At 41.1% G+C, this 14,955-nt stretch overlaps 1 protein-coding gene and 1 long non-coding RNA gene across 2 annotated transcripts in view; one reads left to right on the top strand and one right to left on the bottom strand.

The window, feature by feature from the left end:
* Positions 1-5,872: 5,872 nt before the first annotated feature.
* The window catches only part of pcdh7b (protocadherin 7b), a 125,049-nt gene continuing 115,966 nt past the window's right edge, over positions 5,873-14,955 (bottom strand). Inside the window, exon 3 of the mRNA XM_085350344.1 lies at positions 5,873-6,345. Coding sequence (XP_085206470.1) covers positions 5,873-6,345 — 473 coding nt within the window. The remainder of the gene's footprint in view (positions 6,346-14,955) is intronic.
* LOC146636515 (uncharacterized) lies at positions 12,769-14,832 on the top strand. The gene is made up of 3 exons (XR_014905479.1): positions 12,769-12,988; positions 14,318-14,580; positions 14,674-14,832. It is a non-coding gene; the product is annotated as an uncharacterized LOC146636515 (long non-coding RNA).

The following is a 14,955-nucleotide window of genomic DNA, read 5'->3' as shown; positions in this document are numbered from 1 at the left end:
TGTCAGGCATTTTTGCACAATGTCTCTTGTTCTTATTTATAGTATTCATAATATTCAGTCACTGTTTTTATTCATTAAAAATAAATCTCAAAACAATTCATTGGTATGCATTGCCTAAACATTAATTACATTCAGTTTCATTCTAATTTGTATTAATTTCCCCCTGTCTCAACAGAAAAATTAATACTACCCGCTGTTCATCCCATGCAAGGCAATTCAAATTTTCATTTTTTTTTGTCAGAGAGAACAAGAAAATGAGTGAGACAATTTGCATATCAACATGACTGAATCCTAGTATTTCTTAGAAGTGGCATCTTTTGAAGACAAACATGGAGAAAAAGATAATTGTCGCACATAAACAAACATAAACAAACTCCTCGGCTTTGTGGAAGAACTATGTTTTTCTCCTGTCCAATATTTACGACACAACTCTACAGTCATGTTTTCATTGTATGTTCTCTTATGTCTCTATGACAGCTAAAGGGGGGGGGGGGACTTTCTCCATGTTATTGAACACTGCATTGTAGTTCTATATAAAGATGCCATTAGCAGTTTGAGTGTGTAGGAGAGGCTGCAGCAGGCTGTTAATCAGAGCGTAGGGAAAGGATTAGAATGGATCTCTAATTACCTAGACTGTAATCGCCTCATATATCAACCCAGACACAAAGGCAAGATTGGAAACCTATACTAAACTATATATGAATATAATACTATCCATAGTGATGACTAGTTCATGTTAATGAGATAACGTTATGTAATTGATTTCTAAAATATCAGTAATAGTAATCAGTTACAGCTACCGAGAAAAATTAAAATGTGAAACATTACAATAAAGATATATATACAATTATGTAAAATGAAACATTCATTGAATTGCTTTGAAACTGTTTGCACTGCAGACTTTGATTGCAGATTCTATTGTTAGACAAGGACAAAAATGTTTCTCATGGCTGGAAATTCAGCAATATTTTACCTGTGAAAAATGAAAAGGGACCTGACATTATTGTGCAGAAAAAATATCAATGTGAAAATGCTCAATTTCAAAGATGTGAAAAGATGTTAATTTTATCCTATTCAGTCACGTGAACTTTTAAAAGTTCTTTATAAAGCAAAGTATAATTAATTACGAATTGATCAAACATAGAAAGTGTAATTATAATAAGAAGAGTTGCAAAGCTTATTATATTTCCTTTTTTTAAATCGCATTTTTAATACCATATGGAAAAGAATAACAGACAAAGCTTCCAAACTCAATTTGACAAATTAATGTTATTCTTCTTTGGAGGATGCAAATTTACAAGATCGTGTTTAGAATATTTAATAGAGCAATCCTCAAAACTATTTTGTAATCCATTTAAAATGTTCTCATAAATTTAAGCTGCATGAATTTTGTTACAACTGGATCAAATGTGTAATGTAAGTGTTGCAAACAGAGTCAAACTAACAAAGAATCATTACCTTATTCTGCAATGAACTTGATCTCTGTGGAGTTAGTCATGTTAATGTTTTGGATGTCGTGTCGACTAATTTCATTTTTCAGCCACAATAAATACATAAATAAACATTTTGTTTTATATAAAGATAAGTTGTGATAAGTAATTTGCTTACCTCATGGTCAAGACTAAAAATGTAAGTTTAGAAAAGCAAAACAAAACTGTAAGATATTTAGTATAGACAGATTATTAGACACTGCCACTGTTATGTGCAACAGTTTGCTAACACATTAGCAATAGCTACCTTTACAAGGTTACAATTCATCTAGCATTGGACAAAAAATAGTAATTGTAGAATTAGCAATTAAATGATCAAAGTTTTGTAATTTTTTTAAACATACACATTAAAAAAAATGGAATTAAAAACTCTTCAAAGACAGGTGTTGTTTTACCATGTTATATTTTAATTTCTGCAGAGACAAAAATGACAAGCAATTTATTTACACAAACCTGTACAAAAGCAAATTAAATTATGTAAAATATCTCATAAATAGAAGTGGACTTGCGTTCAATACACTGCCATGTTCAGCTAAGCTGCGTGCATAGTGACTCATATTAAACGATGATAAATTTGTTCCTTGATTTCTATATCAACATCCAAGTCGCAGGACAAATAGTAATGGTTAATATTACAAATCTCATTACACATTGTGAATGCTATACGTATAGAACAGAGCACAGACTGAACACATACCTCAGGTAGCAACAAAGAGAATTTCAACATAAATCCCACCTGCTATTGTCCAGATTTTTGTACCACTACCCCAAATAAAAATAGTCTATCACCACTCAAAGATTATATGGTGTTGACTGTGCTTCTGCTTTCATTTCTGCTTCTTTTTCAGACACTTGCTCTACAGAGACTTTGTTTTCATTTTATCTGATCTCGAAATGCAAGGCATCACCTTGCAACACCATAGCGAACCCTGTACCGTGCTTAGTTGTAGGACAGGGTTTCATCATCTGCTGATATGCATACACTGTAAATCTTTCTGTACGAGTGTTGTGTTGCATGGCACATCCTGAGGTGTGTGTTCTGTCAGCCACTCTACCTTGCAGCTTTTTCCCTCCACACTTCCATTCCTAGTAAACCGTCACATTAGCATTTTTATCTCTAGGCTCCCTCAACTCTGAGCAGTCAAATGTCTCCAAGCATTTTTTTTAAATTTCTTTTTCCTGCTCTCTATCCTGCTAAGCTTCTAAAATCAGTCCTAGAGCTTGTTTCATGCACAAAGAAGGTTACTTGACCTCGGATGTCACACATGTACATGAGTGGAACACGACAAAAAAATCCATTATATCGTTATTATTTCTACCAACAAGCAACTTTTGAATGTACCCGCACTCATTCGGTAATGCACTAAGCTAGGAATGGATATTTCAACAAGGTAATTGAACCCAAAGAGCAATAGCCGTTTGACTATTAGACCTACAGGCTCACTGACATTTGACTGGTCGTCCTTCAACAAGCCTTTGACATCATGGGATTTCATCTAAGATATGCAAATGTATTTCAGTCCTTAAATGCCACCCCATCTATTTTTGTGTTGCATGTCAACGTAATTGTTTATGCACCATTCCAAACCAACATTTAATCATACCGATTGGTATAAAAAGGCACAATTGCATATTTGCATTCACTCTAGTTTTTTTTTTTTTTGTATGTTTCTTTTTTTTCCCTTTTTTTTCTTTTTTTTTCACTCTAAATATACAAAGTGGCACCAGGTAAAGAAAAAACACATAGTATACTGATGATCATTTTCACGGCTTTTGACTGTTATTGTGAAACAATATCTGTGAGTTTAAAAAAATCAAATAAAAAAGGAGTATTTTTTAAAAAAAGCAATCAAAAGCTTCAGGTAAAAAGTTGATGAAAAAGAAAACATATGAAAGATATGGGTTTTTGTTGTAGCACGAGGTGAAACAATAATGAAAATTAAGCATGAAAAATGCATGGAGGGGGTAAAATAAATCCACAGCATAGTCCAAATCGATGTACTAAGTTGTCCTACGTAACTCGTGTTTTTAGGTATAACAAAAGCAAAAACGATGAATTTCTGTGTTTACAGGGATAACATTTTTTTTGTACATTTTGTTTTACAGTTTTTTTTCTTCTTCCTTCTCAGTAAGTGAAGTAAGTTCCCATTAAACGTGCAGTAAAAAGTAAGTATTTATGTATACAGTTGATAAGTATAGGAGCACTTTCTTTCAAACAACGAGTAGTACTTACAGACTATAGATTACCGGAAATGCAAGAAAAAGCATCTCCGGTCAAACCAAAGGGGTTTTGCTAACATACAAAAAGTTCCATTGCATCTTTTGCTTTATTACAGTCATGAGATTTTGCACCTCTGTAGCTGCAAAGAAAAAAAAAAGTCACTGGAGACAGGGAGGCACAACATCTCAACATTGTTATGTGTCTGTTTAACTGGTCATAAAGCATCAGCTCTGTGGGTGTAATGGATGTTTTGTTGAGACATCACATTCTTATCGTTCAAACTCAAACCTTCATTTTTAAAAAAAAGAATAGTTCTTCGTGTACTTACAGCAAAGTTCTCTCTGTTTTGTGTCTGCGTGTTATAAAAGAAAAAGAAAAAAGGGAATGCTTCGTATTACTTACGAAGCTTTTGGTTTTAACTGTAACACCAAATTTTTCAGCCTGTAATCCAAAACCCTTCAGGAATCTGCTCATTCAGAAGTTGCGTTTTGATTGTTCTCCATTGAGCTGATTCTTACATTCATGCCCAAAGAGCCTTCGCTGTGTACTAAGGGAAGCGGCATGTACTACTGGTAGAACAGGTCTTAGACAGCCACTTGTGGGTTAATGTCACCTCGAAGGCTTGAGAAGAAGAGAAAGAGAAGTTGATGCTTGTTGGTCACATGTGCATTATGATATTTATTGCTCAGTCCTATCACACAACAACAACAACAACAACAAAAAAGAAAATAACAGTTTTTAGAAAAAGCTGTACTTGCAGCTGTTTTTAGGACCAACTAGGCCATGTGTATGCTTCCCCCCTCCCCCCAGCCTATTATTGGTGTACATCTACAGTGGCCTATACAAACACACTATATACTGCATATCTGGCCCGTACACACATACAGTTTCCATTGAACCTTGACAATTTTAATCTCATGCCACACACTGTGCTTACCCAGGATTTTCAATGAGTCAGTATAGCAGCGCCAGCGGCCTCAGTTAAATGAATCTGCCTTTTCTGTATGTGTGTGTCTGCATGTGTGTGTTTGAGAAAAACAGGGTAAGTATCACAACTTGGTATAAATACTAGCATCCCACTAAGGTGATCCGAAATGTACAATTGTGGACACACATGCTGCTCTAGCCAATGCGGTTGTAGACGATGGCTGTAAGATCTTGCATTTATTAGGAAGGTTCGGGTCTCAATCTCGCCAATCAAAGACAAAGAACGAGAGACTGAGGAAAGGTAGCGAGACAAAAGGGAATGAGAGCGGTTAGCGCTGTTGCTATGAGCTGATGTTTATGTACAACGAGTGACTCCTGTAGAGAGCGTGCACACTGGTAGTTTAGAGTCAGTCACTGAAAGTTTGTCAGTCTATCAGTAGGGTTGTAGTCAAACCATGGGGGTTACTGCAGCAAACTGCATTGGCTCCCATTTCCATCCACGAATTCCCACATCGGGAGAGGAACGAGTATTTAAAGCTTAGTCTTTCCCCTCCTTATAAGATTCGAAAGCGGTTGACTTTTGGTCTGCAACGTTTATCACAAACAGTAAAGATGACAGAATCCGTGGTCCGTGTTACACCATGAGACCATGAATTTGTCCAGTATATTACTTCAGCCACAAAACATCATGTCCAGACACTGTTCTTTGAAATTTAAAAAAAAAGGGCATATCCAGACACACTGTAAAGTCAAAATAGTTTACATGTACAGCTTTGTTTCTAGAAAAAACACAAACAGAAAAAAACGACGTGGGCTCTTTTGTATAGCGTCAACTTCAGGGAATGGGGCCCTTAATGAGAACAGGGGTTAATGCATGCATGCACTGTATATGTAAAATGAGCTGATTACTGTACAGACTGACTGTCAGGCAGCAGACTGTGTCCTAAGAGCCCGACTCGCCAGTAGAACAACCTCAGAGAGAGTTGAATCAGTGCCCTCAGCAGTTCTTCCTCCTCCTCCTTTCGTCCAGTTAATGGCCAGAATTAGCACTTTAAAAAAACGGTGACTATGTTTATATATCCACAGGGATTTTTCATTAAGAAGCTGTCGCAAAAAAGTCTTTGGAGAAAGTGTGGCTAAAAGCTTCTAAAGCTGTAATGGTGGTGGGTAAGCAGCTATGCTTATTGTTGTGTTTGAATGCCACACGTTGTGACACACGAGGAGCTCTTCCAGCTCACAGATACACCTCCCGTCGCGTCAGAGTACCACATGTTGTGGGCTTGTACTCCCCGGTAGGTGCAAGGGGGATCTCCTCGGTGGGGTGGCCCAGCACCTCCTCCCCGGCTCCTGGCGAGCCATAGGGAGGCGAGCCGAAGGCCTCATAGGAGGAGGAGGAGGAGGCCATCTTCTTGTTGAGCAGGTTGCGATTGCGGTCACCCATCATGTGAGCAGCGGTGGGGTCTCCGTTGGCCATGGCGGCCATGGCGAGGGTCTCTTGGCTGCCGGGCTGCTCGGCGCTGCTGCTGCCGCTGCCGTTGCCGCTCATGAAAGTAGAAAGCTTTGGTTGTTGGGGGGTGGTGGTTGACTTGGATGGCCGTCGCTCGGGCGACGTGCGCACAGGCATCCAGCAGGAGTCCGAGTGGCCATACTCGTCACATTCCCGCGTGCACTTGCCAGTCATGGCTACGTCAGGCAAGGGCCGGGAGTCTAGAAGAAGCAGAAGAGAAAACCAAAAGTAAGTGACGCTGCTTGTTTTGCTAAAGTGGGCTATTTAATGATAAAACTAACGATGGTAATGACACACTCTCCTACCACTAAGTGTTTGTTTGTGGTATGTGTTACATGATTGGGCTGTCATGAATTCCTTCATTCGATGCGTGAATCTGTAACTTTTCCCTAATGAGGTCATCAACGCATCTGAATGTTAATGAAGAAGGTAGAAAACAATAGAAACTGGTCACGATGGTTGCCAGGCACCCACTTCCACAGCTAATCTGAGTTCCAATTTTTCATCCCTAGTGAGTCCAATAAGGCTTTTACGGAGAGAGGTTGTTCTCGTTTTCATGCAGAACCCATACCACATGACAGAAAAAAGTAAAACCAAAAAAAAACAGAGAAGACTCCACTGGTACGACAACAGCCCCAAACAAAAAAAAAAAAAAAACTGTGGCGTGAATCAGAGTTGAAATAATGTCATGCTTCAAAACGCGCTTGTGCTGAGAGGGGAAGGGAGGAGAGGGGAAGGGAGGAGAGGGGACCAGTGATGAAGATAGAAGAGAAGAGGTCAGTTTACACTTTCGGTGTGTTTAAAGATACAAAATTAAGCCTGCTCTGTGTGGGAGTGTGCTTGGGTGTGTCTCTAATAATCGTGCGGCTGAGGATTTTTGGGAGAAGAGAGCACCGACAAGAGCCTGTTTTCTTATTTTGGTGATTGGCAGACGGCAATCATGCTCTGATCTAAGTAGCTTAATATCTTTGCGTGGCTCAAGCACTCTGATATCCTCTTAAATTCCGTAATAGGAGTCTTAACAAATTGCCTAGCAGGGCGCTGGCCTCAGATTAACCACGTCTACTGCATTATTGTAGAAAGCAAATTATGTGCTTACAGTGCTAAATCAGGACAACAGGTTGGACAGATATCCTTCTGTCAATAGCTACTGTCAGACTCTGTGAAGTATATTAACCCAAATGCAAAGCAGAGCTAATGAATTGGTTCAATATGAGACCAAAACCGTAAGGAAGGAAGAAAAGGAGGATCCCGAATGCTTAGACGCTACACAGTGCCAAAGGTAACACAAGTGCCGGTGTTATAGAGATGCTGTGTTAATGTCTTTTTATTCATGACCTGATGGAAAGTATGGAAACCCAAAAATCAAGCAAAAGCGTTGGTGAGTGCAAACCAAGCCAAGCATGCCTTTACCTTTAAGAAAAACAACAACAGAAATGAAAAATAAAAGAGTTTGGACCATGGCTTACTTTTAATGCTCTTTTTCTCCTGTAAAAGACAAAAAAAATTTGAAATCAATCGTTATGCCTTTATGTCACGCATTTTATATATATATATATATATTATATGTACTGCAAGAGAAACCTTGAGCAGCCTTCAAACTGTAACTAAAAGACACGCTGACAGCGGCACAAAAAAGTTTTATGCAGAGCAGACACATGACTGAGGACAGAATGCAGCCGAGACAAGGACAGCAAAGAAAGGGGAGACAGATAACACAGAAATGAGGGTCTTCTAAAGTCCTGCTGATTTGGTTTTTGCCTCATCAAACAAATCACTTGTTCCACTATGAAATTTGCCTCACAGCAAAGCATCTGATAGGACTTCAAGAGTGCCATTCCTACGCTCTCGGAAGCTTATCTTTGTTAAAGATCTGTTTGCGGTCTGTTTTCATGTCGGCGTCAACTGTGTAATGCTAGTCAATATATAGACAAAGCCTCAGGGGCGTAAGCACCGCTCGGCAATAAGAAACTCAAATAACCAAATAAAACAAATCTTTGGGTTATTTTTCCACGTCTGAGGGCTCACAATACAAGTATTCGCGCCTAATGACTTGTAAACAGCTAAAGAAATTAGAAGAATGGCGTGGAAAATAAGTGAAATAGATGCGAGCGCAATCACAGTTAATGGCGGCTGATGTGTGATGCAAATGATAACCTTTGCTTCAGATCGGCACCGTGTTTTCTTCCTCCCTCCCTTCCTTCCTTTTCCCTGCCTCACAGCTATCAAGGAGATAAGTGGACACCAAGTACTGATTGTCTCGCTCATTTACACATAGGATTGAGCCATTAAGCTACCCACAATGCACAGCAGCTCTCTCGGGGCCCGTTTCGTGGCCCTGCTCCTGAATGCTCATCCAACTGGATTCTCACCTCACTCACATTCAGGCAAACTACTCCACAAAAAAAACAAAAAAACAGCAGGGCAGGGAAGACCATTCGCTACCTCCAGCTCTCGTGGGTAAGCAGTCAACCTTCAGCAGCACCGTCTCTGCCGCCCTGCGCAGTGAGATGCTGAGGTAGTTAGCCAGTGCTCAGTGTGTTGTGCACACTGTAAGGAGGCTGATTTTCTAGCTATGGTCCATTGACTCTGCAGGCTTGCTAAAAATGAAGACATTTCCGACTGAGCTAATGAATTGGGCTGCTACATCAAAGCAAAAATACTTTTTTTCCCCTTCTTCTTCTCTCTTTCTCCCTTCACGAGCGTGACCTCCCCCAGAGGTTGGACCATCAATATGAAACCATTTAAATCCATCTGTCCTTTAGCTTTGGACAAATAAGTGCGCCGGAGCCGGGTTCAGCTGAGAGTAGTTCCTCCACCTGCTGGCTGAGGCCGTGCTAAATGAAATCTAGCATCACGTTGATTGTTTATCTTACCGAGAAGAGAAAGAAACATTATTCCTTCATTTTCCCACTTATGAGCCCACGCTGGGCCGCTCGATTCCTACTCACTCGAAATCTTAAGGATGTAAATCTGAACAATGAAAGCTGAAAAATAAAATAGTGTAATTATTGCCAGTTTGTTTCAATGGAGAGGACGCGCTGTGCTGCTTTCCATACACACACACGGGGCCCTTTCAAGAGCCAATTCAGAAATGAGGTCGTATAGAATATCTTCAAAGGAAAAGCCCTTGAGCCCACACAGCAGAGTCGCTGGCTTTTTGCTACAATATTCGCAAACGTCCTCCGCACCCACGCTTGCTGACCACCATACGACACAATGCAAGTGGGTCAGATCTGGCGTGTTAAAAAAGCCTACTGCGACACTGAGAGCCAAACAAGGAGGCCTCTCCATCCTGGGTCACATCCCTAGGGCTCAGACCTTTTATTTTATTGTTGTTGCTTTTTTATATGGGGATCCAGAGCTAGAAAACTAGTGTGGATGCCCACTCTCTACATGGCTGGAAGACAAGAACTTTCAGCCGAGTGGAGGCTGGTCTGCTAATAATGGCCACGACTTACATTCGCTCAAAAGGAGGCTTCTGAAGGATGAAGGGAGGAGTGCCGATAATGACTCGGGGATTGACAAGAGCCAGAAGAGGAACAAAAGTGCCGAGATGCCTCAGTACAAGCGACGCTCTGAGATGTCAGTGCCCCATGCTGCGCGCACATTTTTAAGGGGTATAAAAAGAAGACCTCCTTCAGCTGTGCAGGGAAAAAAGAAGCAGGCTGAAAGTGGGCCAGCGGCTGCACCAATCGTCGAGCTGCGGCTTTTCTTTAGTCAGCCACCCCTATCAGCTGACTAGCTTACACTTTGGGTATTTCAAAGAGCCTACGCTGCTTGGGTACAGTAGCGATTTGATGCGGTGTCTTTAGCGCTTGCTAAGATGTTGCAGTGGTAGTAAAAAAAAAAAGAAAAAAAGAGAAAAAAAACAGAGCGCCAGACTGTCCGGGCATTTGCACACACTTTACAGATTAAAATTTGTTCTGTTTTGTTTATGTCAGAGTAGCGTATTGCGTGTTTTCACTACAGCGTGTCAGCGAGTTCATGTGATGGTCACTTTTTTTTCTGCAACAATCTCTGAGGCTTTCTCATTTCTGGCCAGCAGATTCAACGCAAAAAGCCAAAGCAAGGGATGGAGGGAAAATGAGGAAATAAAATAGAGATGATGCGCCTGCACGCATTTTTTTCTTCTTTTTCTCTTTGTATGTGTGTCTACTCTGTGTCTTTGACAGACATTGCACTTGGCTGGATAGCAGATAGGGGTCGGAGCAGAAAAAGGAGGCGAAGGGCATGAGGGAGAAGACGCAGACAGGGATGATGTAGAGAGCGAAGGACAGGCAGAAAGAGAATAAAGGAGAGTGATAGAGAGTGTGTGTTTGTGTGTGTGCTGAGTATAGCAGGGTCGGGGCATGGGAGAAGGAAAAACAGCAGACTGACTGGAGAAGACAGCATGGCTGCCTCTGGGCCGTCACAGGCCAAACATACTGCCAAAGAGAGCAGTTCAGAGGAGAAGAGAGTAGGGGAGACAAGGGGGAGATGAGGAAGAATTGAGGACATTAGCAAAGACAGGAAAGGGGGGGAGATCGCAGGAGGATAAAGAAAGGCCAGAAGAATAAAACAGAATATGTGGTCTAGTGTAAATAGTTCCTGGTATGCCACTCCATGTCTGTTCTAGCAAGCGCACATTAACTCATCAATCCAAAGCCTTAATTTAGCCCGTTTCAAGCTTCGGATTATTCCTCTAAACAATGAGGTCCTGTGTGCAGCCAGATGCAAGGCGCCACTCACCTCTCTTCTAACTCAACCTAATGTGCTTCTGTCTCACTCTCCTTTATTAAGAAGGCAAAAAAGGAAGGCTATGACCTCCCAAATGCCATTTACGCCCGTCCACATGATTTCAATTTCTCGATTAAGACAAGAGATAAGAGAAAGATTTCAGGGCCTTGAAGAAGGTGTCTGTGTGTGAGAGCAGAGTCTAGCCTAGAAACGGACATGTGATTGCCCTGCAGCCCTGGTGAAAGGCCCTCCCTGTATCGACTTTTCTATTTTTGCAATCACGGCGCACAGTGACGACGTACGTTGCCGGGTGTCGTTGGAGCAGCTTTTGGAAACGCTCTGGTGTCTGTGAGGAAAAATGCAAAAAGAAGAAGGGGGGACAAGTGTGAAGGGGTACGAGGAGAGAAGAAAAAGTGGAACAAATGAGCCCGAGTTAGGGATCAAGCATTAAAAAAAACAACAACACCAAAGAGTGCTAGCGTTCCCCCCACAGTTGCTCAGCAGTCTTCTTTCTTGTTTCCCTCTTTCTACTCGTTCGCGCCTCTAATAGGGTCCCGTTTAATTAGCTGAAAACTTGCCGACTAATTATGGCACAGAGCGAGTCTCTCCGTGTTTGGCGGTCTCACTTTTTTTTTTGCAGGGCCCCTGTGGCACTGCCTTGAAGCTGAGAGGTCCTCAGCATCAAAGGCAGATGGGTAGACAGCCCTAGCTGCAGATATAATCCAACCAAAGGTGGGTTAGAGAAGGAGGTTAGGGGGTAAAAGAGAGGAAATGGAGAGCAAAAAAAGAAGGAAAGAAAAAAAGAAAGAGAAGAAAGAGGGAGAAGGGTCTAAAAGGAGAAAATAAGGTGAGGGAGGAAATGTTCCTGGGAGAGAGGCGCAGCGAGAAAAAGGAATAGGTGCTAAATTATTAACGCGGCGACGGCGAGTTCAGACAGAACAATATCCACAGGAAAAAGCGATATTTGTCTTTCTCTTGCTGAGATGTTTGCCAGACAATTAAGGAGGGATGGAAGATAAGCAGCGGCGCAGGGGAAAACGAGAACAAAAAGGGAAGTCCTGGGGAGTAATGACCTTTGAGAACCCGAGACGTGGTGTGCGCCGCCGGCGGCAGCGGCATTAATTGACCGCATTAACATCAACAGCGGATACTTCTTTTTGTTTTTTTTTCTCACCCCTCTCAGTGGCATCTAACCCCCCAGTTAAAATCCTGCAAGTGGGAGGCCGCTTGGATCGAAAGAGCATAAAATAACAAATTTCCCATCCTGTAATTACCATTCTACAAATGACTATTAGTGTTATTAGTAGTGTTATTAGTACTTTTATGCAAATCAGGCACTCTTCCTGAGCCTACTTGACCCACATGTGGCCTTTTTCTTCATAACCGACATCTTTCTGCCTTAGCCGTGCTGCTCGTAGGCCGGTTGGAGGAAAGCTGTTGAATGTGGCAGCAGGTGTATTCTGCAGCTCCCTGTGCCTCTTGAAGTATTTACTACCTGGGAAGAGCAACTAAAGGAATATTCTGGATCACCCTCTGCCTCACCACCACCAAAACCTTGCCTTGAGAGGTGCAAGACAAGCTGGAGGAAAACCTGACAGTAAGAGGGGAGAGAAAACATTCAGACATGAGCATAAAGCTCTGATCAGGTTTCGCAGTGAGCTGTGGCCTCCCTTTTCCTCATTTCCCTAGATACCTAACCTCTGCGGTTAACAGTGTCGTAAACATTTGAAAAGATATGCACACAAAGCCATCGAGAACTTATGGGAGGATCTTTTTTCTGGGTCACCGTATAGACAGGTAGAAGATATCACCGCTTTCATTTCCATTTCATGTTTGCAGCCTGCAGTCTATATGCTAACAAGCACTACAATAACGCCGCAAGTACACAGCAAAAATGCCAGTGTTGATTTTTCAGTGTTAGTAGATTTCAACAGAGTTCCGAGTTAGTTCAACACTTAATCGAGTTAAAATAACACATCGGGAGTTGATTCCTGAAAAGTGTAAGTGTAGATTTTAGTCGTTACTGCATTTTAACACTGTGGGTGTTAAATTAGACCACACCTTCATTTCCTGTGGAGCTTCGCAATCCAGAATCTTCGGTCGCCATTTTTTCTTGCTGATGCGGTAAGTTTTATTCGGTTAAATATTAAGTTTTAGATTGATGTTAGAACAAGTAACATGATAACTAGTAAAAGAAATAGTATTTATATCAAAATACATCATCTTTAAGTGTCATATTTGAATTTTAACTGTTTTTGTTAAGCTGGGCTACTGCTAGCTAGAACTCTGCAAAGTACCAGTTTCTTTCCTAATATTCATTTAGCATAATCTGGCTATTGGCAGACTGTAATGAATATTACATGTTAATATATTTCACAGTTTTTATTAAATGCCTTTTATTTATTTTCGAATTAAACTGCCAAAGCCTTAGGGTCAGTGGTCTCAAACTCGCGGCCCAGAGGCCACTCGTGGCCCAAAGGCCACTTGCGGCCCACGTCAGGTGAGGTGAAGAAGTATAATGCAATTTGGCCCTTAAAGTGATTTTTTTTTGTCATTAGCCAAAAATGATTTAATATAAAGGCAATGAGGGCAGAGTGTTACCGGCCCTCATGGGTAGTGTAGTCCGTGCTGCGGGGAGAACGTGTGGAACTGCCCCTCCCGTTGTGTGTTTGAGCGCGAGAGAGGGAGAAAGTAAGAGCTGTCACCGATGAGAAATGGAAGAAGAGAGCATGTAAATATAATAATAACCACTGCCGCCAAAATGAGTGCCTGGTTGTAAGAAAGCTGTTAAGATTCGACTGTACACTGTGTTCGCTGACAGTAAAGCTACAAGCCCGACAACCCAGCGTATTGGCCAGAGGTGTCATTACCACGGTTCAGAGCCGCGGACCTGGCCGAGGTAACAAGAGAGTACAAACATGTGGAGGGATTGGCTTTGTTAGTTCAGTGAGAGTCAAAAACTAATGTGTACACTTATTTCTGCATTTTTATTTTGTTAAATATGAATAAAATTACAGCAGAAGTGCTGCAAAGTGTCTGACCAGAAAGAGAGGATCATTGTGTTAATTTGGTAGTTCAATTAAAGGCATCGGTTAGTTAAGAGGGAGAGGGGGGGATGCGTTCATATTTGCAGTTTTGTCTTGTTATACAATATTTGAAATTTAAAAACGAACAAACCAAACGCTACATTGTCAGGAATATTTGTGGGGAGGGTTTTTATCGCTTAAAATATATAAAAAATAATAAAATAGAAATATGGTTCCTACTAACCCCTGTGATAGTTGAGAGAATACTGTATTGCAGTCATGTTACACAGCTTGTACTACTTAAAAAATGGATCAAGGATGTTTTTCTTAACAAAATTAATTTTAACTCAGTCTAAAGGGACTAGACATGCTAGATATTTTGCAAAGAAATGGTGTTATATGCTGGACCTTATTTTACTCTTGGCAGGTGGTGATATGCTGGTTCCCGAGAAGAGATGAACTAATCAAAGTCAGCTTTTCAAGACAGCCCCAAGACTCTTCGCAACTTGTGTTCAAATGTGAGGCCGTTGTCAGGTGATAAATGCAAGGAAGAGGCACTCAACTGACATGAAACATGTCAAAGACAACATGAAGGTGACATTTCAACATAGGCAAAAAGTGGTTCAAGAACCTGCCATAGCTTCTACTGTCCTGGACCTTTTCCCAAGATTTCTGGATACACCTGGCTTGGTAAGGCATAAAATAATTTAATGACTGCTTTGTGGTTCCTTTGTTTGTTTTCTTGTTAATGTGTTGTTTCTGTTGTTACACTTTGTGTTTAAGATTGACCAAGACTTCACAATGCTGTTTTTTGGGGAGGAAGTGTCTGGTAAGTTCCTTGCAAAGTGGCCAACATTCTTCAAGCCAAGGATCATCAAAGATTGCAAAAATCTGTCCCAGAGTACAGAATTGGATGAGCTGCTCATTTCTGCACAGCGTTACTCTAACGAGGCTGGTAAGTGTAAGTTAGAAATGGTAGATTTTGCATGCCTTTACAGCATTTGCTTAATTCCCACAACACAATATATCACTCATTTCTGTATGGTATGAAAACAAGCTTACAAA

The sequence above is a fragment of the Diplotaxodon limnothrissa genome, linkage group LG3 (assembly GCF_057381915.1).
Source record: "Diplotaxodon limnothrissa isolate DT_005_m linkage group LG3, D_limnothrissa_male_GT1.1, whole genome shotgun sequence".
Taxonomy (NCBI): Eukaryota; Metazoa; Chordata; class Actinopteri; order Cichliformes; family Cichlidae; genus Diplotaxodon; species Diplotaxodon limnothrissa.
This window is presented reverse-complemented; position numbering and strand designations above follow the sequence as displayed.